The sequence below is a fragment of the Rattus rattus genome, chromosome 10 (assembly GCF_011064425.1).
Source record: "Rattus rattus isolate New Zealand chromosome 10, Rrattus_CSIRO_v1, whole genome shotgun sequence".
NCBI classification, from domain to species: Eukaryota; Metazoa; Chordata; class Mammalia; order Rodentia; family Muridae; genus Rattus; species Rattus rattus.
Genome location: NC_046163.1, coordinates 64,330,439 through 64,355,750, shown reverse-complemented (window position 1 = coordinate 64,355,750; position 25,312 = coordinate 64,330,439). Strand labels below are relative to the sequence as shown.

Genomic DNA, 25,312 nt, shown 5'->3' with positions numbered 1-25,312 from the left:
ATCACGTTCTGAGCCCTAACACATAACAAACTTAAAAGGGTGACATTATACAATGTCCACTGTCACACCACGACAGAATTTAACCAGACACCAGTAACAGAAGATAACAAGAGATCACACAGTAGTCAAGGAGTACTAAATGGAGCAGTTAAATGGCACACTTCTGAATAATGCATGGCTCAAGGAGTTGCCACAAAAGAAATTGAGAAGTATTTTTAGAACAAAATTAAAGTGAAGATACAACCAGACAAAGGTTTAGGTTTCAGCTAGCACTGTAATACTTGAAAAAGACTTTAAAACATGTCTGTAGGAAAAGAGCAAAGATGATTAAAATCTACAACAAAACAAACAACCTAAGCTCATACTTCAAGAAATGGAAAAGAAGGGTATATTGATCCCAAAGTCAACAGAAGAGAAGGCATAAAAATGAAAGCTTGCATCAGCAAAATTGTAAAGAAAGGATGAACGAAAAAATCAACAGCATCAAAGGTAGATTTTTCAAAACAACTGAAATATGTCTAGTAGGTGAGAGGAGGAGCAGGGGAAGAGATTTTGTGTATTAAATTGGTTGACTGACTGGATGCCAAGGTCCTTGCTAACTGCCAAACACATCTCAGGATATGTTTAGCAGTGTATGCTCAAAGAATCCTAGTATGCCATTCAGCAAATTGAAAGATGTTCCCAGAATGCAGTTGTGCACTAAAGCAATGATGCAGCTACCACATACAATTGGAAGTAGGAGAAACTCGTGTTCTCTCTGGGGTCTTCTTCAGTGGAGAGACTGTCTGCCCTTACTGCTCTTGGACACAAGACCTCACTTTGTTTAGCCAGTGGTTCTAGGCCTTCAGTTCTCCACACAGACCTGGGTCTTCATCCTCATACTGGGACCGCCTTATTGACCATTCTTATTCCAAGGTTTCAGGCTGTGGGTATAAACTCTACTAGCTTCCCTTGCCCCACATTTTCAGAAGGTCACTAGAAAAACTGACAGCCTCTGTAGTCATCCAAGCAATTTAATACAGCTTCTCTTACACAAATTATGCAACCTATGCAAATGATACCAATAGAATCTATATTACACATACAAGTTTTCTCTGGAAAACTTTGGTACGGGTATTATAAAGGATAATGAAGATCGGTTAACTGCCAGTGTGATCAAGAATAATAAAAATAAAAGGGATTTAAAGTGTTCCCTTCAAGGGTTGGAGAGATGGCTTGGCAGTTTAGAGCACTGACCACTCTTCCAGAGGTCCTGAGTTCAAATCCCAGCCACCACATGATGGCTCACAACCATCTGTCATGGGATCTGATGCCTGGAATGTCTGGTATGTCTGGAAGATATCAGTGCCCATACACACAGCATACATACAAGGAAAGAAACCCAATTCTTTAAAAAAGAGTGTTCTCTTCCATTATTCCTTCAGTGATGCTCTATAATATGGAAGTATATTTCTGACCTATACCTTTTTCTTCTTTCTGAGGAACTATTGTTGTGTTTGCTTGTTTCTTTTTGTTTAAGGTCTTCAAGGTTTTCTTTACAGCCTTAGTGAATTCTATTTTGTTTGCACAAGAATCTCATTATTTCCTTTTAAACCTTATTTATTTATTTATTATTTATTTATGTAGCATGAGTGTGTGTGCATATGTGGCAGGATACACATGTGGAGGTGAGAAGACAACTGAGGAATGGGCAGTTGTCCTGTGAGTTGTGGGTGTTGAACTCCAATAGTCATCCTCCACAGCACCTGTCTCTGCAGTGTGCCGTCTTCCCTGCTCCTCTCTAACATTTCCACATTAGAAGGCTCACAGGAAATGGAGGATGCAGCACTGGCTTGGTGGAGTGTTTCTCCACAGCATACACATTCCACTTACTCTCCTACAGCTTTCACTGCATCGTTCAAAACCTGCAATGAGCATCTTTCCTTTCTCACCCACACCCCTCCACCCACATCCCTCCACCCACACCCCTCCACCCACACCCCTCCACCCACACCCCTCACACCCCCACCCACACCCCTCAGCCCTCCACTTACACCCCTACACCCACACCCCTCCACTCACACCCCTCCACCCACACCCCTCCACCCACCCCCCTCCACCCACACCCCTCCACCCACACCCTCCACCCACACCCCCTCAGCCCTCCACCCACCCCTCCGCCCCACACCTCCCCCAGCCCTCCACCCACCCCTCCACCCCACCCTCCCCACCCCTCCACCCACACCTCTCCCACCACCCCCACCCACACCCTCCGCCCACACCCCTCCACCCACACCTCCACCCACACCCTCCACCCACCCCCTCCACCCCACCCCTCCACCCACACCCCTCCACCCACACCCCCACCCACCCCCTCCACCCACCCCTCCAACCACACCCTCCACCCACACCCCTCAGCCCTCCACCCACACCTCCACCCACACCCCTCCACCCACACCACACCCCTCCACCCACACCCTTCCACCCACAGCCCTGCACATCCTGTTATTATTTAGGATTTTTCCTTTATCTTAGATTATCTTTAGTTTAAAAAATATGTCTAGGTGATTTTCAAATATTTATTTTCATTTTTAAATGTTCTCTGAGCTTCCTAGATACACATTTGGTGTGTGCAAATTCTTTATGTGTGGGGATTCTTAGTATTTTTAAATCAACTTACTTTTCTCTTTATGTATACATTATGTGTTTTCATCATGTATAACCTACTCCTTATCTAGTTCTCCTAGAGAACTTGGGACATTCATTTTAATCTTTTTAAATTTTATTTTGTCTTTGCTTTGCCTTTTGAAGGTTTCCATTATCATATCCTAGGTGCTGTAGAGATAGCTAAGGCATAAACAGTTGTGTTTAGATCCCACATCTCCATGTAAAATTCTGGGGCTGAGGGGTGGCAGATAGACACAGACAGGTGGATCCTCTAGAATCTGCAGCCAGGCAGATGAAGGTACAATCAGTGAATCCTGGGTTCAGTGACAGACCCTTCTGCCAAAGCCAAAGTTACTCCAAGTGATTGAAGGCATTCAGCTGCCATATTCTGGCCTCCACATGCATGTGCACAAGATACCCATGAACCCAACTTCATAATATAGCACATAGGTATGTGTACTATACTACACACAGGGGTGGGCATTAAAGACAAAAGCACGACTTCAGAGATTCTTTCTTCTGTCCCATCTCCACACCTGGTGACTTATCAGTGTCAAACACTTTCACAGAATTTCCATTACCTTACTCGTCTGTTCTGACTGACTGTCTCCTTTACCCTTAGGAACCTGGGTATAGTAATCAGTGCATGAGGGGAGGGAGGTGTTTGGTGAAGGATGCCTCCTGCATCATGATCCTGTCCTGCCTGAGCATTGAAGTGTTCTTCAAAAATCAGCATGAAGGAAGCCCTTTCTCTCACATCTAAAACGACTTTAATGATCAGTCCAAGAGTTTGCCACTGAGGAATTTTTCACATTTTCCTTGGATTGAAGTTTCAGTGAGAATTTTGAGGTAGGCTGCTTGGGGCTCCTGGGAAATTGACTTTGCATCCATAACACTCCTTTTCAGTTCTGAAGAGTGTCATGAATGTTTTTGTCCCATGAGGAACACCCTTGGTTCAAATGCTGAAGGGTCAATGGTATGCCGCTTCTAGCCCTACTTCTTGATACCATTCTATCCACACAGGCCAAATGAGGACACGGACTTTGTCCATTCCAACTTGAACAATTAAGAGCTGACTTCCTTTCCTTTGTGAGTATTAGGAAGGGATGAGAGGAAAAAGGGACTTGGATCAGCTATGTTGGCTCTTACTGATCACACTCACAAAAATAGAACTGCAGATCTCCTGACACAGTCATTGTCAACAGCATTATGAGCAAAGATGGAGATGCTTAGAAGTTCCTTAGAAGAGCCAGAGAAACTAGAGTGACATTACTCTAAAGTCAGGCACTCGGGGTGAAAGTCAGTTATGAGGAGAAAGTTGACGTGTGGTGTTAAAAGGCTACATCTGATCAGTTTGGTAAACAGTCACACATCCAAAATCAATAAGATATCACAGCACATTTTCCTTCTCATAAATATTCATAATTTAGATATTAAAATTATGATTGCCAAATGAGAAAAGTACTGGGTCAGCTGTTTGACTAAGGAAGGAGGGAGGAGTTGTCACTGGGGGCAGAATGGGGAAGTTAGCCGTTTTCCTTAAATAAGCTGATTTTGAAACTGCAGATTCTGTGGTGTGTTTTTGCAATCACCCAGGATCCATGGTCAGGCTAGGGAGTCTATTCAGCTGCTTTTCTTACGTAATCCCCAAATAGCTGCTTGAAGGGGATCCTTTAATTTATGTATCCACTTTTCAATAACCAAGCTAAAAGTTCAGACTCAAAGCCACTCTTCATTACAGGATATATTTTCATGACTTGTCTTTAGCACTTATTAGAAACTAACACCAACATAACAGTATTGTGATAAATGTTTTGGCTCTACAGTTCAGAACCTTAGAGATATGTGGAAGGACAAACATTTCTGACTTAAATGAGGATGTCTGGTGTCTACTTAATCCTGAAATATGTATCTGTGATGGTTCATTGTTCAACAGAATCTAAAAGTCACTCAGAGACAGGTTGCTTTGGGGAGACTGTCTTACATTAAGTGACATGGAAGAGCCATCTTCATTGGAGGTGAGACAACTCCTTGGGCAGGAATCCTGAACTGTATGAAATGGAGAAATGATCTCAGCCCTAGGCTACATACGTTGCTCTCTGCTTCCTGAGTATGGAGTCAACGTGACCAGCTTTCTTCCTGCTCCTGCCATCATGCCTTTCCTGCCTGATGCTGTGACTTCCCACCATGGTGGACTTCATCACTCTACAATGGTGATATCCCATAAATCCCTTTCTCTCTTGTTGCTATTGTCAGGGTATTTTATCTCAGCAACAGAAAAAGTGAACACAAAACTACAGTGCCATGCATTTCTAGAGACAAAAATAAATGTTATGTGCTGAGTATAGGAATAGCAGAAGAAAACCATCAGTCCTTTGGTACTTTATTCATATTACATGGAACACACTTATGTACATGGTACTGCAACCTCAGTGAACACAGAAATCCACAAGGTGAGCAAACAACCCCAGAATCAACATGGAGACCAACAGCACAATCAACATAGTGACTAACCAGAGGATCAACATGGGAGACCAACAACACAATCAATGGAGACTAACAAAACACAATCAACATGGAGACCAACAACACAATCAATGTGGAGACCAACAACACAATCAACATGGAGACCAACAGCACAATCAACATGGAGACCAACAGCATAATCAACATGAGAGACCAACAGAACAGTCAACATGGAGAACGACATAATCAACATGGGAGAACAACAACAAAATCAACATTGGAGATCAACAACACAAATAATACAAGACCCATAACATAATCAACATTGAGATCAACAATGTAATTAATACAAGACCAAAAACAGAATCAACGGATAACTGGATAGGCATGATCTATGCTCAACTCAAGAAGGAAATATACACAATGTTGAAAATGTAAAATATGTATAAATAATTGAATATTCTCTTGCACATTTAAGTATTTTTAGACGTATTCTGCCTTGATGGATAGAAGTGCTTGGTGTGCAATCATAAGGCCTCCAATCAAAACCATAGAACCTTTATAAAGTAGTTTTAATATTTAATATCTCTTGATAACAAGAGATGGGAGGTAAAAACAAGAGAATTTCTGGGTGCCTGCTAGCCCACTAGCTTCCTGTATGTAGTGGGAAAGCTATAACAAAAAGAGACCTTGTGTCAAACAAAGTGGCAGACGAGAACAGACACCCAAGGTGGTTCTTTGATCTTCATGTGTGCACAGTGGCACATTCAAATATAAGAATGTAGACACATATTCAGATGCACACACACACACACACACACACACACACACACACACACACACACACAAATATGCACCAACACGAAATATACTCACTGATTTATCTGACAGTGCCATTAAGCGCTTTGCAATGAGAACTAAACAAAAGTTCCAAACTCTATATTGCAAACATCAAAGACACAAAAAATCCTCAGGACCAGGAAACAGAAAGTTATGTTGCACAAAATATGAAGAGGAACTATGTAGAATGTTTAAAGATTCCTATGTCACCAAGAATCAAGTCGGCTCCTCTTCATAGTAGAAAGGCCTTGACACCAGCTGCTTCTCTTGGTTTGTAGCTAATCTGTATCCTGCTCCATAAGTAGTTAACCTAATGTCTGTGTCCAAATTAGAATAATCCTGAATTTATTTTCTATGACATTATCATGCTAAAAGATATAGAACGAAGATCCTATAGTGAAACAAAGTTGGAGTTCCCTAACAGACTGGAAACTTAATTTCATTTCTCCCCCTTATCAGAAAGTCACACTTAGAAGATTAAAAGTTCCCTTACTGAGGTTTTGTTCCAGTCAGTGTTTATTCCGCGCATAACCTGGAAAGGGTTGTTGGCAGCCACTCCTTGAGTATTACTAGAGTCTTTCCTTAGTATCCCAGTAGATACAGTACATGTGAGTACATGACTAAGACCAGAGCTGCATCTGCACGTTGGAGTTCATCACAGAACACACCAGACTCCAGAGCTGGATGGGTTGAAGACACTGCAAATGCAAGAGTGTACGTTTTCAGACGCCCATTTCATCCCTGACATGATCCCCCCACGACTCCACACTTAATTACATTTACAAACCCAAATTCATGTTTGTTCCAAATTGTAAAATTCCAGTTATAATTCACATATTTTGCTAAGAACACAGAACATGTGAACTATAAGCATATTTTGTGTTTATTACTTTTGTCAACAGGAAAAATTGAATAAAACTTCAGTATTTACTTATCTAAATTTGAAATCAAATTCATCCCTACAAATTTCTTAGAAACTGGATGCTCAAGTTTGCCTCTTCATTGTTGTGATAAAACTATAACCAGAAGTCACTTGAGGAGAAAATCATTTATTTCATCTTTCAGGTTACAGTTTGTCACTGAGAGATGGGAAGGGACGTACTCAAGCATGGCATAGCAAGAACTCCAGTAGAGCGGGAATTGTCCAGAGACCCTGGAGGAGGGCTGCCTACTGGCTTACTCCAGGCTCATATGCAGATACCTTTCTATCTTTCTTATACAACCCAAGAGCATTTTCCCTGGGACATCACCACCCAGGCCCTCCTTCATCAATTGGCGTCAAGAACATGCTCCTCACACATGACCACCGGCCAGTCTGATGGAGGCAATCCCTCAACGGGAAGTTGCTTCTTCCAAAGTCTTGATTTACTCACTGTCTACCTACCAGAGGTTCCAAATACTTCAGGGTTAAAGAATGGCCTTCTAACCTCACACATTGGCTGGTTAATCAATTCAAGTGGAAGGGAAAAGTCTCAGGGAACTATCTAAAATGTGTTTCTTAACTTAAAGCCAATCTTATAATATCCCTTTTCATCACTCAATCTCATTTTCTTTTAACTTTCCTGGAGCTGCAAACTCTTCCATGGTCCCCATGTAAATCAGTTCTTGTTCTGAGTCCCTGGGAACTGCAAGGTCAGGTTTACTGCAGTGACCTACTTGTCAGGATCAATTTTGTGAATTATTTATTGTTTCTCTTTGTTGTGACTGAATACCTGACAGGTAACTCACAGGGAAATGGTTTATTAGGTTTACAGCTTAAGAGGGTATCATGGTAGGATGTCATGACAGCAAGAATCTGAGACACCTGGTCGGACTGCAACCACAGTCAGACAGTCAGGAGGAAGAAGGAGATGGAAGGAAGTTCATGCCATGCTAGCCTTTTCCCTGTGTATAGTTCAGGGCCCAGCCAATGCAATAAATATACTCATATCTCCTCAGTCAAGACAACCTAGTTTAGAGAAAATGCTCACCCCTGGCATGCACAGAGACCTGTCTCCTTGGCTAATCTCAATCTCATTAAAGTTGAAAACCAATATTAACTGTCATACCACTCTACCATTTTTATGGGAGCCCTAAAATCAGATGATGGGAAAATAATTTCCAAATAGTATAGGAACAAGGGCATACATATGAATTTAAGGAAGTGTAGGCCTGTAACTTATACCATATAAAACTTAACTTAAAATAGATGAGAATTTTACATGGAATAATGGTACCTATAAAAATCACAGAGGAAAACAATAGGGGAAACTTTTATAGCACCGAGCTGGGCAAAGATTCAAGAGATATGGCACAAAAACCATAGCAATAAAAGAATACAAAGGAAACTTCAGATGAAAAACCTCTGTGGTTTTAAGATGTAATACAAAGAGATAGAAAAACCTCAGGTAATGAGAGGAGGAAATATTTACAAATAATGTAACCACATGGGAATTAATATTAGAATATATTGAAACATTTCATATTATTCAATTGTAAAAAGAGAAAAATTTGTCTGAAACTGGGCAAATTCATTTGAAGAGACATTTTTCCAAGTACACATAAAATCAGTCATTTGAGAAGATGCCCAACATTATATATTAGACAAATGAAAAATATTTCATTCACATTTTACATATAATGATACAACGGAAAAGCTCAGGGTTTCTTTCTGTCTGCTGTTTGTATAACCTTTGAATATAGTTTTAAAAGCATTGACTTACATACTTGTTATGGTATATATGTTTTATTTCAATTTTTAAAAAGAAAATGTATAAAACACAAACATTACCATCCTTATATGATGAAAAGATAAATCATATTCACGAAAACAAAGGTTAGGATGGAAATGAATATTCATAGCACAACATTTCAATAACTTTCAGAAAGTAAAGTTTGACAGAACAAAGGAAGAAAGCTTTAAAACAGAGAGATAATCTAAGTGATCATATTTGCAGAAGATGGACTGAAAAGACAAACATGGGAATTTAAGAGAGAGATTTGAGAACTTAGACAACAGCCCACCAAGCAGAGAAACAGAAAAAGCTCAGAAACTTTGGCACAAAGGAAGTCCTGGACAGATTCCAGACCCAGGAAAGGATTTCAATAAAGCCTTACTCAGAGAGATGAACCTTCTGTGTACTGAAACGGAAAGGGGATTCTACACAGAGCTGTGCATAGCAGCTCACAAAACAGAGAGATTTGGCTTTAAAATAGTATTTTATTAACACTAGTAAAGACTAGTGATGTAGGGAAAAATAGTAGGGTTGACAAGTAAATTTTCCTGAAGTCCTGAAGGAGAAGACTCTCTAGAAACTCAGATCTAATTTAGCTAAATGTTAAGTGCGGTAGTAAAAGAGATACGGCAGCAAAGACAAGCTAACACCGATGGCGGGATCTCGAGGGGATTCAACCCTAGGCAAAGAACACAGGCAACTAAGGAGTGCGGGGCATGAGAGAAACAGTTCTCAATGGGAGAGACCCCCCCTAATCAGCTATCTGCTCTGAAATCATATAATCATATACATACAAGTAACATTTTAAGGACTGAGCAAGGTGTGTGTGTGTGTGTGTGTGTGTGTGTGTGTGTGTGTATGTGTGTGTGTATATATATATTTATGTGTTTGTATTTGTGTCTGTGTGTGTATATATATATTTATGTGTATGTGTATATATATTTATTTGTGTATATATATATGTGTATATGTATATATTTGTGTGTATATATATATTTATGTGTGTGTATATATATATATTTGTGTGTGTGTATATATATTTGTGTGTGTGTGTATATATTTGTGTGCGTGTGCATGTGTGTGCGTGTGCATGTGTGTGTACAGACAATTAAAGAAATAGAATAGAAGCTGAGAATTTGAAAGAGAGCAATGAGGGGGCAGTGCATGGGAAGGGTCAGAGAGCGGAAAGGGAAGAGGGGAAATGATGTAAGTGCATTTTAATTTAAAAAATAGAAACAATAAGATATTTTTAAATAGGCAGAATCTCAAGTTTATCTCCATTGCAAATTTTTAAAGGAATTCCCCAGAATATGTTACTTATGAAAATGAGAGAGTAAAGAAAGATGAAGAATTTGTGGAGATGAAGAATGGGAGATCCAACAGCAGATGTTAAGGGTAGGGACTCAGAGGAGATGGAAAACTGAGAGGACAGCTCTGTGCCTGGACAGGTGACAGGCAGCGGTAAGTACAGGAGAGAATGTACTTGGAGCATGCTCAGTGGCAGAACTGTGAGCACAGACATGAGAGAACACACAATACAGGACCCTACAAATGTAACATTAGTCCCATGATAGTAGGAATAGGAGTCAGGGAGGTGGGAAGAGTTGTAGTTATGGGCTTAGGGGGGATGTGAAGGAAAATCTTCTGAAGTAGGCTATATCAGCGCTCAGAATATTCATGGTTGTCCTCTGACCCCCTTGATAGGCAGCTAAACACGGGATGCTCACGGCCTTTCCATCGAATGCAGAAACCAGGTGAGCTGTGCATATGTCCTTGGGGCTCTCACATCTCAACCATGGCCACTCACATCTACGTCCTCTTAAGAGGATTCCCTGGACCTAGAATGACCATGGAACAGATTTTAAAACCAGATGCAGAAATACTAGTGCGAGCCAATCTATAGGTTTATAATGTAGAAAAAAATGACATGTGTTCACACAATGACTAATACTTTGTGGTTCTCTGTTTGAATTGTTGTTGTAGCAACCTTGATAAAAACTACTCCCAAGAGCCGTGAACTACCTAACAAAACCTCTAGTACGTGCGAGAGAAACCCCTGCTTGAACTATTAGTCAGGGGAATTCCAAAGAACCCGCCCCTTCTCCCCAAAAGCTAATATAGGCTACTGCTGTCTTTGCCATTGGTTGCCTCCAGAATTTAAAGTTTAGACCCTGTTGCTGAAGTGGGGTGTACTTTGGATGCAGGACTTAGAAGAATGAATCTGGAACTTAACTGGAAGCTTCAGCCCTGTGGAGTAGCTCTCATACTATCAGGATGTGCTATGCAAGCTCCCAGGGGAGAGGAGCCATCAGGAATCCTAACCAAGCCTTGAAGCCACAACTTGCAACAGTGACTGACTGGACTGGAAAGGGATCCAGAAGGCTGAAATGATGACGGCCAACAGCTGTCTCATTGGAGTGAAGTCGAGCTGAGAGAAGGGAAACTATGGCTGGCACCGGAAACCTAGTCAACTGCCTGTGGCTGGAGAGCTCACAGTCCCAAGAAGAGAACTGACTGCTGTCACTTTCCAACTGCCCTCTGACTACAGCCTTATACCCAAGGATAGTAGCAGATATCGCCCCTCACTAGAGGGGTTTCTTTCTGCAAGAGCTGGAATCCATTACAGAAAGCCACTGCTGATCTTGATGCAGAGTTCAACTGATGGTGGGCTTGCCCATCCCTAATGGACACATCCACAAATACCACAACTCCTGAACCTAAGACTCAGGGAACATCTCAGAAAAGGAGGCATGAGGACCACAAGATCCAGAGGGCCAGGAAACCTGCTGTGAAACTGTGCCTTCGAAACAACGTGGTCTAACAGAGACTTGATTAAATATGACAACAGGGGACATCTCAAAGCAAAGGGGAAAATCTCAAGGGGTTACATCACTAGAAGAAGGACTACAAGCAATTAACAACAAGGGATAGACAGAGAATTAGCCTCTCCCATGAAGGAAGTCCATGACCCATTACCTGACAGCAGGTAGTCAGCCCTAGGACCAGCCCTGTGGGTGACATGGAGTGGACTTAGCAGCTTCTAGCTGTATAATAACGTGTGTGTGGCAATGGTTAAGGAAGAGGAGGAGGCCATGAACTTGGGAGGGAAAAGGAAAGGGTGACATTGAACGAAGGGGGGAAAAGAAGACAGGAAATGAGGTAATTACATATTAATTAAGTTAAAATAAAGACAAAACGCCATAAACATCTGAAGCTACCTCCTAATTCTTGACTCTTAAATGTTTTCCCTCATGGAAACATGGTAGGTGGTTTAAAATGTAAAAACCACGTGTCTGTGTATGTGAGTGTATTTGTATATGTCTGCGTAGTATGGGTGTGTACACACACAAAGGCGACAACAATATATGACAAATTATTTGAACGATCTTTAAGTATTTATTCAAAGAAAAATGGGACAAGAGCAGTTAGGGTAAACTCTTTAAAGTAATGTTAATAAAACTGACTGTTTATTAGTAGCATGCTAATACTAATAAATATAACACTAGAAGTAAAATTATTTGACATAGCGTCAAGAGTGTATAATTGAGAAAAAACAAAAGAAAAACAAACATTAAGAAATACAATAAAACACACACACACTAAGTAGCCATTATGCTGTAACATATAACTTATTATATTGTGTATATATTATACATAATATAAAATACAATATATTGTGTTATACTGTAATCTATAAGAATATAGAGCACAAGATGGCTGAGAATATTCTGCAGCTGTACTGAAAAATGACTCGTAGTGGTGGTCCAAATATTAAGCAATTAACTTTTGTAATCTAGCATTTCAACTATTTCTGAGATTATGATCTCCATTATTAGAGCCACATTCATCCATTTTAGCTTTGTAACTACCTAAGTTTTATTATTTGTTCCTTTCACCCCATTTTGCAGATACTAGCAGGAACACTGAACCGTCTACAGGTAACTAAAGGAAGGACATGAAGGATGTGGCACTTGGGGCTGTTTTTCCACATCATCTACAATGACTAACGACTTTGTTTGCCTAGTGCCTGCTCTCTCCTCAGAAAGAAGGACTGTCCTCGGGATGGTTTTAGCAATTGGGGAGAAAGAAAACGCTTGGGGCTTTGCCTCACTCTTTGAACCATCATCCCTTGATATCTACTTGTAGTACATTCCTAATCCTGGATTTTCAGGGAAACGGGAAAATCTGAGAGCCGGATGGTGCTGGAACATAGCTGTATCAAGTGTGCAGGGCAGAGGGTGACTTATTTGTCATCACTCAAAGCAATTCTAAAACCTCAGCACAAAAGTTTACAAATTATTATCTGAAACAGCCCAAATCCCTTTAGTCCTCAAGTTCCCACAGGGTTTAATCCTCACTTTCTAGTAGGTACTAGAAAGAGTCTAAATGAAGGCCACTAATTAGATGTGTCTGGGTCATTCTTGCCTCTCTTCTTTGCAATTCTTTTCTTTCCTGTGGCTTTTCTTAACCTTTCAACTCAAGATGGGGCAGTGCTGTTCCCAGGTTCCGATGCCCTAATAACCAATGTAAGAGTGATCTCAGGGTTCAGTTTTAAGTGTTCCTTGTGAGCAGATATTATGAGACCCAATGAGGAGCCGGAAGACCGTGGGGATTTCCATGTTCTGACTTTGTACCGATGCCTGTCAGTTTAAAGGGGGAATAGGAACTGGGCCATATATATATGCATTTCAAATTTTACTAAGTCCAACTGTTTGAACAGAGATTTAAGATGTTAGTCAAACCAAAATGTCAGCTAAACTCATGCAGTTCTGATTTATGCTGTATGGTGTGTGTGTGTGTGTGTGTGTGTGTGTGTGTGTGTGTTTGTGTGTGTGGTGTGTGTTTATGTGTGTGGTGTGTGTGTGTGTGTGTGTGTGTGTGTGTGTGTGTGTGTGTGTCTGTCTGTGTATGTCTGTGTGTGTGCCTGTGTGTGTGTGTGTGTGTGTGTGCACATGTGTGTATGAACCTGTTTTCTATGGGCTTTCTTCCTAGAATGTACACCATCTGCTGGCAGCTTTTAAATGCAGGTCAAGGTCAGTGAATATTACATAATCATGGAGGGATAGTTTTGTCCTCTGATATCAAACTGAGATACAAAACAACATATAATTTACAACAGCCTATAGCACTGGCCTTGTTGCTGGTGTGGATCAAAAGCACATGTCGTTTAATTCCATAAATCAATTATGATCTATTGTTTTTGCATGATAAACAGAATTCTATTGACTTGGAGGAATTTACTTTCTGTGTTTAAAGCTTAAAAGAGTCCAAGTTTTGGGCTAGGAAGATGGCTCATTGGTTGAAGCCTTTGCTACACAAATATGGGGACCAGAGTTAAGATTCCCAGCACCCATAAAAATGTCCAGGATGCCTGTAATTTCAGGACAGTGGAGGTAAAGACAAGGGATCTACAGGTGAGCTGACTCCCTAGATGAGTCGAATTGGTGAGCTCGGGAAGAGACCCTGACTCAATAAACACAGTGGCCAGCAACTGAGAAAAATACCTCCTAACCTCTGGCCTGTCTACACATACACATACACATACACATACACATACACATACACATACACATACACATACACATACACAGACACAGACACAGACACAGACACAGACACAGACACAGACACACACACAGACACAGACACAGACACACACACACACACACAGACACACACACACAGACAGAAACACACACACACACACACACACAGAGGCTCACCTGTACAAGTATGTCCACACACATGTGAGTATACATACATATACACAATACACAAAAAAGCTTAAATTTACATTTTATTAATACTATAAATAATAAAATTGTATGTCTTATACCTGACGATGGTGACTATTTAATTTCAGATCTGAGAAATATGACCATGGTAGAAAGCCTCTACGGTATTTCCAGCTTAACCTCATTGTGTATTGTAGACGTGAACATTCTGTAACAAAATGTTTGGTTTATCATTATGGACCAAATTGCCAAATCAATGTTTCATTGTTGAGAGACAAATAGTATATTGTCCTTGGTTTGATTTAGCTAGCCACCCCCAAAGGTCAGATAAGTATCAGAATTACATCAGAACTGTTCCAACTTCTGCAGTGTGTGATTCAACTCTGACCAGCTCGTGAAAAGCACAGTAGCCTCTCCTTATTTCCCACTTCCACGCTAAAAACCATGACTCCACAAAATCCTTACAAACGAAAATCTGGAGGACTGGAGTCTGCCCCGCCCCCATCCAAATTAAAAATTGCTATTATGTTTTAGCTGGATTAACGTTCTTATCTGAAAGATCTTGTCTTCTCACCTGAAGAAAGCGTAGCCTTAGACCGGTGGTGTCCTGCTGCTGTTGGGTCTTGCTTTCTTCTGGAACACTTGCTTTCCTGGATCCTCCCTGGCAGCCATTCCGCTCTCTGCTTCATCCAGACGCGTGGCCTCTTTTGATGCCCTGCGCGGGTCACACCTGTTCCATTCTCACTGACCTCTGCTTCTTCTGAGCAACCTATACTACTTATTTTTATCATGACGCTTACCAAACACCTGGCAGCTAAGGAAGGGAGGATTTGTTTGGGCCCACAACTTGGGGGGATTCAATCTATCATGGAGGAGATAGGTGGGGTGGGGTAGGCAGCTCTGAGGCAGGGAGTCCATGACGGTGTGAACTTGCTTCTGATTTACTGAGACATCTCAGGTCACCCTGCACAGGAAGGAGCTGCAGCATAGACTTAGATTATGAGAATCACTGCTCCCGTTACCCCTGAGAGCTACTTCCTCCGCTAGGCTCCACCTCCTCAAGGTCATACAAGAGTACGGCTAGCTGGGGCCCAAGCATCCAAACTTATGGGCCAGTGGGGGATGCTTCACATCCAAGCCATGAAGGTCCTACTGTTGTTTTGTATTTCTCAAGGTTTCCTTTCACACAATAGATACACATTTTGCATTCCTTGTATTCCAGACAGTTACAGGTGGTGACTTTGAAAGAGTAGGGGAAAAGCACACAATCTTATTCTCTTGGGACATACCTCCTATTGGAAATAAACAGATATGCACAACATATAGCACTAACGTAGACCACGTGCCATAGGAATGTCCAGAAAGTTGAAGCAGAGAGATAGAGAAAGCCCTGGAAGGGGACATAGTGTAAATCAGGTTGTCTGGGAGCGATGACCTAAAGGTGGTGTTCTCTCTGTTTATTGTCTGACCTCAGGGACATAGATATCAACCTACTTGTCACTCACAGATGTGACTGTCGGTGGACCCTGTCTGACACCTCTACTTTAGTGGTCTAAGAATTCCAAACTCAAGATGATGCTAAGTAAGTGGGGTTCTTCTGTGTAAGCAGAGATGGATCGCAGCCCCAATCAGGAAGCACCTGTGCCCTCATATTTTAGTGTAATTACCAAGTTTGCCATAAAGAAAAAGAATTGCTGAAAGTTGAGAAAATCCGTGCAAAATAATCTAAACCATATTTCTTCTTGTATTATTACTTTCTGGTGGCCGTGAAAATGCTTAGAACCTTCCCTTCTGTCTCCTGAAACTAAAAGCATTACAAATTCCCAGGTTTGGAAATCTACCCATCACTTCCCTTGGAGACCCAGTCTCTCCTCTGATAATCTACTAACAATCCTGAAATGTATATGTCTAATATCACTCTCCAGGTCTTTTAACCTCCGTGACAGTCGATTTTTCCTTTACTGTGACAGAATGCTCGAGATACTCTGCTTATGAAGACGAAAGTTTCCATGTCTTGGCAGTCCTATTTCTAATCAGTTGGTCCTGTGGCCTTGAACTTATGGTGAAAAAGAACAGGGAATCAGCAAAATGGCCAAGAAGCAAAACAGAGAGAAACCATGTGTCTAAACCCCCTCAAGGCTATACCAATAATGCCTAACTTTCTCCTCCAACCAAGCCCCATCCTCTAAGGTCCCACCACCTCCCAGTAGGGCCACACTGGAGACTGAGCCTATGGCTTTCCTATATACAGTTTCCCAAGCCCCGCCCCCAAAAAGTCTTTATATAATCCATCTCTTCTCCTAACTCTCTATGTGCAACATCAGAGAACCCCTATCAACCAGGCCAGCCAGAACAACTGCTCTGAACACATCTCCTTCCGTCTAAGTCATCTTTACCACAGCCAGACACTTTTATCCTCCCTCTGGACTATCTAGCAAACTCACAATGTTGGGGCACAGTCCGTTGACTTTTTCCTGGCGTTAAATAGGACAGTGATCACCAGATCCATTCCATGTCCCTTTGAGAGTCAGAGCCATGTATGCATTCTCTACTCAGAGAAGTCCCCAAAACTTTCATTATACATACGCATCTTGTGCCCAGTGTAAGGCCCAAACATGAGTTACATTAGAAATTAACTTGCTTTAGCCAGCTAAGTGTATTTCCAGAAAGTCACACTCCAGACCAAATTAGCCAAGTCAAAAGTAGTTCAGGTGGGATTCAGAATTACAACTTTTTCCTGTTGCTGGAGCTATGGATAATTCAGTCAGGAAGAGGTTGTAGTGGGAAGGAGAAAGAAGGGGAGAAAGCATTCCATCTCTCTCTTTTTCCAGAGATTAACTAGAGAGAGGGAAGGCCTGCTGACTGAAGAAGGAAAAAAAAGGAGAAACTGTGAAGCCTGGCTTCCCTTGTGTGGAATCTTGACGCGTTCCTGAGCTTCATGCCACCCTTATATAGGGAGCTAATCCCTTTGGCCATTCTAGGGACATAAAGCAGACATGTAAGAGGATGGCTCTAAAGGGGACACTACGTGCTGACCCAGCCTGACAGCACTGGTCCCCTAAACACAGTTTCCTTCTGGCACCACATGCCTCAGCTGAGATGCTTGACTGTTCTGTCTAAAGCTTAAACGTTTGGCATGAGAAGTGGCAATCTGGCATTTTTTGATGCTCATATGTCTAAAAGCTGGAGAGCTGCAGAACACTAGAAGTCCTCAATTGGTGTCCACTTCAGAATATTTGGCCCAGAAAAATATCTATTCTCATGCTGCAGGAAGTTGGTTTGCAAAAGGAAGGCTGAACCAGAGCCAGAGAGCAAGCGCCGTTGGCCAGCACATAGAAGAAATGTGATCTTGGCTACACAGGCATCGCTCTCAAAGTTATTTGCAGCTGCCACGACACATCTCTAAGATGCTAATATGCAGAGCTGCTCTTTAGACATTCCAAGAGAGGGAGACAAATCTCAGATGTTTACGTTTAGACCGTATGTACTGAGATGGGACAGGAGACACGTAAACACTGCAGATGGGGCAAGGCAAGACATGTGAAGCCCTGGTCAAGTTAGAATACACTCGAAAGATCCAGAGCAAAGGCAGAAAATTGAATTTCCATAGGAAAGTGGTGTTTATTATTATTCCACTTAACCATGTGAGATTTTGCTGGGAAATACATTGTCTTAGAAGCAGATGCTGAAGTAATACGTAGCCTTAATTATACATTAGGTGTCCTCAAAAGCGGGAAGTAGTTATAGCTTACCACAGGAGAGCTGGTGGTTTTCAAGTAAGCATTTCAATAGCTTGATTGCTCTGCTCCTTTTTTCCTTACTCTCCCCCCTCTTCTCTCCCTTTCTTCCTCCTCCTCTCTTCCTCTCTCTGTCTCTGTTTTCCCCTTTTCTTTCTTTTTTATTTTTACTGTTTTTGTGAAAGGGTCTTTACTTAGATGCAGTTCTGGACGGTCTGTCACTCACTGATGTAATGTGAACTGTGGCCTCCGAATCGTGGCAGTTCCTCTGTTTCTTTACTTTCCAGTGCTGGGTTTCTAGATGTGCACCACCACAACCAGAAAATGGTTTGATTTTAAATTCAGAAACTCTGTGTGCCTTTATAGTAGATGGCTAAAGAAATTAAATTTCCATAAGAACACAGGAAATAAACATAACTCCCATAGAAGAAGAGAAGAGAAGGAAAGAAGAGAGGGAGGAAGGGGGAGGGAGAGAGGGAGGAAAGAAGGGAGAGTGGGAGGGAAAAGGGAAGGAGGAAGACAGGAAGGGAAACATGGAGGGAGGGAGGGAAGGAGGAAAGAGAAAATGCAAAAGAACAAAGGGAGAGCTTTTTGATTTTATGTTTAATTACTTCTATGAGTAGCAGCTCAGAGAGTCACAGGATGTAGTTTACAATGCTGAATTTTACTTCAGGCACTAGGCAAGAGTGAGATGAGGAATATGTGGGTTAAGTGTTTAAGGATGCGTCAAGCAATTTTTTCTGATTTCCTGGCTGGAACCGTGATCCTGAGTTGACAGAGAGAGACGGAGACAGCTGGGATGTTCTGTATGTCCTCACTCCCACAGCAAAAAACACAGCTACTGATGTCTCATTGTTCCTAGGAGGGCCTACTAATGTCCGAAATGCAAGTCATTAGTGAGAGGGATCCTTGGCAGGGATGACTGGCGTTTTTACTACTCTCTGGAAAGGTAAAGTGTAACAGCAGACCTTGGCACTGCCCAGGTCAGCATTAACTGTCATCTTGGTGCAGCAGAGAACCCTGAATAAACATTTGAGTTGAGTAATGGTTTTATGAAGGTTGGTCGGAGCCCCATTTTGAAGGATTGTCTTGGTTGTTAGTTGATGTGAGAGAGCCCTGGGCAGGTGCACTCCAGGCAAGCACAAACCTAATCAAATCAGAAAGCAGCAATTTCTTTGGATTCTTCTTAAGATCCTGACCTAACTTCCTTCAGGATAGATTGTGAAACCCCCAAGTGAGAGCTGAGCAACTCCTCTCCTGCGCTGAGTGGCTTTTGGTCGAGGTCTTTCATTACAGCAACAGAACTAAGACAGACATGATCTTTCCTAAGGTCAGGTTGCTGTCCCTCATATCTACCATGTGACCTTAGAAGAGTCATTGACCATCTCTTGGCACAGACCCCACCTGCTGCATAATATATGTAATAACAATAATGAGCACCCTCATGGCAAACATGAGCACAGAATAGGAGGGCGGTGAGAGGCTCACAGTGGTGCATGGAACTGTCTATGTCTTCGGTAAATCTTCCCTATGACTGTTCTTACCTTATGCTGAAGAACTTGACAGAAAACAAGTGTTAGTAACCTTAGGCAGATTCTGCTTCACTGACATACATACGAGCGCAGCTGAGCGCGGTCCTGAATGCCGGGTGCTCCCCCCCCAGATGATGATGCTGTTCCTGCACACAAACACATCTTCCAGGCCCCTTTCCTCTTCATTAGAATGAACTTGGCATTGGCCATGAAGGGTTTGTAGTTCATTGCTGTCATATTGTCTAACGCAATTATCATTACCACCCATCAAAATGACTGAGAACTCTTTAGTAAAGAGACTGAAGACAATGATGCTATTCAACCCTTTGATAGGAGCTGGTGAGCTTTGCTATTTTAATGAAAGCATTCAGGGCTCTCGTCTTCCCCGAATGACCCAGCCTGGAAGCAGTGGCCTCTTCTCACCCTTGGTATTTTAATTTTACTTTCAGCTTGGCTAGTTTTCTCCATGGCTTGTTTTCTAGAGGTAAATTAAAAGCCATTGATGAATTTCTGCCCAATTTTGGTGGTTGTTTTTAATCATTCATTGAGGATAGAGAACGCAAAACTATCACTTTCTCTCTTGGCTAATTTTATGTCATCCTAAGACAAACTAAAGTCTCTCGAGAGGACTCCTTTGAGAAAATGCCAGCACAAGACCAGGTTGTAGGCAGGCAGCCCTGTAGGGCATTTTCTTAATTGGTTATTGATGGAGAGGGCCCAGCCCATTGTGAGTGAGAATTGGTAGTCCTGTGTGCTAAGAAGGCTGAGCAAGCTCTAGGGAGCAAGTTAGTAAGCAGCACTCCTTCATGGCCTCTGCATCAGCTCCCGCCTCCAGGTTCCTACCCTGGCTTCCCTCAGTGATGGACTTACAATACTTAAGGTGAAATAGACACTTTCTCTCCCTGTTGTTTGGTCAAGGCACTGCATCACAGGAACCCTAACTAAGTAAACCTAACTTAGTAATCCTAAAACACTTAGTGTTAGGTTCTGTAAAGGTTCAAGTAGGAACTGAAAATGTATCACACACACACACACACACACACACACACACACACACACACACACACACACACACACACACACACACACACACACACACACACACACACACACACACACACACACACACACACACACACACACACACACACACACACACACACACACACACACACACACACACACACACACACACACACACACACACACACACACACACACACACACACACACACACACACACACCAGTTTAGCAAGCCTCCCTGGCCACCCAGTGTCACCTAACTGATTAATATATATCTATCTGAGTAATTATTTTTTTTATAAAGACTAAATAAAAAAGCTATCCTATTATATCACTGGTTCACAAAGATAGCTATTTATAATGAAGGAAAAGATGAACATACTGTGGTAAATGTTATGTTTAATGCCATTTCAAAATCTCTCTAAGAATATTTTGAACAGATCTGGAAAGATGGCTCACTGGTTAGGAGCACTGGCTGCTCTTCTAGAAGATTTATTGCTCACTTCTAGCACCCACGCGGTGGCTCACAATCACCTGAAACTCCACATATAGGGCATTTGATACCCCTTCTGCAGTACAGACCAACCAGCATACACACATACAGATAAATAAAAATAAAAGTTAATGTTTTAAACTAAGGTAGTGGTGACAAAATAAAAATAACAACAAAATCACCACTACCACCACCACCAACAACAACAACAACAACAATAGAAACAGCCAAAGCCCTTCTGGTCCAATCACAAGTCTTCAACTAGCACATCAGTCATCAAGAAATGTGAGTCATAATGATGAGGCCGAAGGTAATCTTTGCTTCTGAGGCTTCTGTGGGAAGACATTGACAGATCAGAGATAATCATGGGGATGCTGTTCTTACAACCAACTCCATAGGCTCCTTTAGGAGGAAGGAGGCAAACCAAAGGATTTGCTCTGCAAGTCTGAATGGGAAAACTGTTATTAGGGTGCCAGGCTAAACTGCTTTGAGAACTGGCGTTGTCACTGGGTTCACTTTTATGACACTACTCAATTTCAAGTTTTAAGAGCATAGTCACAAAATCATTTATATATTATAACACCACCCCCACGTAGCTTAGTCCCAGCCCTCATATGACAGTACAAAGCCCAAGGTACAGTCACTGTGATTCATTCAAAACTGCGTGGCTCAATAGACTACCACCTTTTCAACCGATGGGAAGAGCTCTGCTGTTTTATAAGTATTTATGACACGGAATAGACGTAGCAAAACAAGACACTAGGGAATCTTAATGGCCATTTTCTGTGTGAATGCTAATAATAACCAAATACATGCGTGAGAAAGAATTGTTTGTCTAAAGTTAAATCTGTTTTGGTAAAACCACAATAAGAAATACACACACAGGTAACAAAGCTCAATTGAACAGTTATGCAAATAATTTTGTCTCTCATACTAACTCCTTGCCTGGCCTTATAAAGTAATTGAGTCTGACACATGCCTAAAACACCTTTGCAGAATGAGCTGGAGACCGCAGTGTAGATGCTACTGGGGAAGAGAAGAACTGTGGGTCGTGCCACCAAACTGCTTAGGATGAAGGATGCTTTTGTCACTGATATAAGTCATTCAGATCGCTTGGTGCTGAGGCTGCTAAGGGTTGTGGGAAGTCACAGCTCCTTGGGGGACTTTCTGCTGCTGTGGCTGGCTCACGGGGAAGGTTTCACTCATGAGCTCTCTGTTTAAGAACTGAACTTAAACTTGGGTGGATACCAAGCAGGACAGGATCTTGAGGGACTTGGGAGAGGGGAAAAATAAGATCGAGTATATTTAAGTTTAAAAAAATGTTGAAAAAAAATTGAAAAAGAAAGACTGAGTCTGGTAGTGTGCCCATGTCACATCGGTGATTTATCTCATTTGCTTGCTTTTGCCTTGTGTGTGTGTGTGTGTGTGTGTGTGTGTGTGTGTGTGTGTGTCTGTCTGTCTGTCTATATGTGTGTGTCTATATGTGTCTCTGTGTGTCAGTATGTGTGTGTGTCCATGAGGGAGAGTCTTTAAAATAATTTGTAATTTACTTACATTTTGACTTTTAAAAGCAGAAAAGACTGGCCAGGTATCTGAGGTGAGCAGTATAAGATTCCATTTCTAAGACAGTGATAAAACGCCAGTATTGAATTCTTTAATGACATTTCAGAGTAATTTACACCAAAATTTGTTAGTTTAATTTTACTTCCTTAGAAGGAGTAATTATAAGACTAAATTAAAACACACACGAGCAAAAACTCCTGACAAACTGGGGTAGGGTTTCCAGGGAGAAACGCTATCTGAAGCAGACGGCTTCCATATCCTCTCATGTTATAATATTGCAAATATTATTAATGCTCAAGGTTTGCATCTGTATGAGGAAAAATAAAGTCATGAGGAGAAATCACAGTTGTTATTACTCCTTGGTTTGTGTTTTAAACACACACACACACACACACACACACACACACACACACTCCCTTTCTGCATCTGGCTGTGTTTGATATAGAAGAACCAGTGTGGAGGGATTCTCTGGGACTAAAGTTATATACAGATGTTCAAATTATAAAACTGAAACATGGGAACAATTTTGCTCCTATCCTTAGAGACTGGTCCTGGCTCTCTACTTACAAACAAACTTACTCAGTTCCTGATTTTTTTTAAAAAAAAAAATTGGTTGAATTTTCCACATGCATCATAACAATTGAGGAATTTTATTCTTACATCAAACCTGCTGTCAAAAACAACCCGGGGGTGGGGGGCAAAAAACAAAAAACAAAGCAAAACAAAACAAAAAACCCCAACCCTTGCCTTGCACCCTGTGTTTTGTTCAATGCGAGCTGCCTGAGGTCCCTGGGGCAAGCGTTCATTGTTTGACTGGACCACTTCAGACCACAGAGAAAAGAAGCTCTGTGACCAGGCAGAACTGGCTGACTAAGGGGCAGAGACACGAAGCTAGTCCAGGGGGGGAGAGAGAGAGAGAGAGAGAGAGAGAGAGAGAGAGAGAGAGAGAGAACGAACTATGTTGAAGTGATGTAAAAGCAAAGGAAAATGGGAGTTCGGCAGCCAACAGCCATTGGGAAGAAAGCAAAGTTCAGGACTGGAGTCGTCCAGATTGGTCTGCAGCTGCTCACAAAAACAGTAAGGTTTCCCGCCCTCTTTCTTACCACTGCCATGCCATCTTGACTGAGGAAGAACTGGAAATTCCGAGGCTACGTGAGCCACGGCCAGGGTCCCATGGGTAAGCACCACAAACACCCAGGAGGGCCCGGGGATGCTGGAGGCATGCGTCACCACAGGATCAGCTTTGACCAATATCACCCGTGTAGCTTCGGGAAAGTTGGTGTGCGGCATTACTGCTTGAAGAGGAACCAGAGCTTCTGCCCGGCTGTCAACCTGGATAAATCATGGACGTTGGTCAGCGAGCAGACACGGGCTAATGCAACAAAAAACAAGACCGGGGCTGCTCCCGTCATGGATGTTGTGCGATTGGGATGCTACAGAGTTCTGGGGGAGGGGAAGCTCCCTGAGCGACCTGTCATCCTGAAGGCCAAAGTCCGTCAGTAGAGGAGCTGAAGAGAACACTAAGGGTGCTGGAGGTGCTTGTGTCCTGGAGGCTTAAAGCCACTTTGGAGGTTAATTAAATGCTAACATTAAAAAAAAATAAGGCTTTTCTTCCTTCTCTCAGAGTGGGAACAGTGTCAAGACATACGCACTTGAACAAGATTATTGCCAGGGGCAAGCAGGATAGCTCAGTGGGTAAAGAGCTTGCCGGGCAAAACATGCGGAGCGGAGTTCAGAACCCCAGCCAGTAAGAAGAAGTCAGGGACGGTGTCATTCACTGCACTGAGGAGCAGAGCTAGGTAGATGCCTGGAGTCTTACAGACCATTTAGATGAATTGGTGAATTCCAGTGTCCAACAGGGAGGGAATCACAAATCTGGGTGGAGGATGTCTCGCGCCCTCCCGATGCAGTAATATGCTGCGATGTTATACAGATCAACATTCCCAAACTGTTCCTTTCTCTGCCTGCCCATGTGGTTCATCTGCCCTGTGCAATCTCAGAACAAAGACAAAAAACTCGCAGGCCGGTTGTAAAGGCTTCATTCATTGAAGCTGGCCCCAGGGCTAAATGGGTGAGTCCTGCCAGCCATCAAACCCAGCCTGTAAACATGTGCGGCAATTCTCTAAGCAAATTGGTTCCTTAATATGGTAAAATCTGAGCAGCCAAGGGGAAAAACCGGTGATCTCATAGCCCAAAACCGATGACGGAGTCACAGCCCCGTATTCCTGAAAAGCACCCAGGCTTCCGTTCCTGATCTCTAACGATGGAGCAAACGGGAGAATCGGTGGGGCTTGCTATTCAGCGCTCACTCTCAACCAACCCTTTCTCCTGTGAGGGAGAGAGAGCACAGTGGTTTAATTCACAACTTATAGGATTTTTAAAAAATACTAAACCATTCAAATGTTTTCTATATTAACCAGCGTATCTAGAGATCCGCAGGGATAAATAAACGCAGTGAGCTGGCAGGGGCCTTCGGTGGCATAATGACTGCCAGTTATACGCAGTAAACAAAACACAATACCCACCGCAAGCTCAGGAGATCGCCCGGTCACGCGGGGCATA

The 25,312-nt window shown here is 42.3% G+C and overlaps 1 protein-coding gene across 1 annotated transcript; it reads left to right on the top strand.

Moving 5' to 3' along the window:
* The first annotated feature begins 23,923 nt into the window (after positions 1-23,923).
* Positions 23,924-24,253, top strand: LOC116911748 (60S ribosomal protein L27a-like). Its single transcript, XM_032915740.1, has one exon. It carries the CDS (start codon positions 23,924-23,926, stop codon positions 24,251-24,253), a length of 330 nt encoding a protein of 109 aa, XP_032771631.1.
* Positions 24,254-25,312: the final 1,059 nt, after the last annotated feature.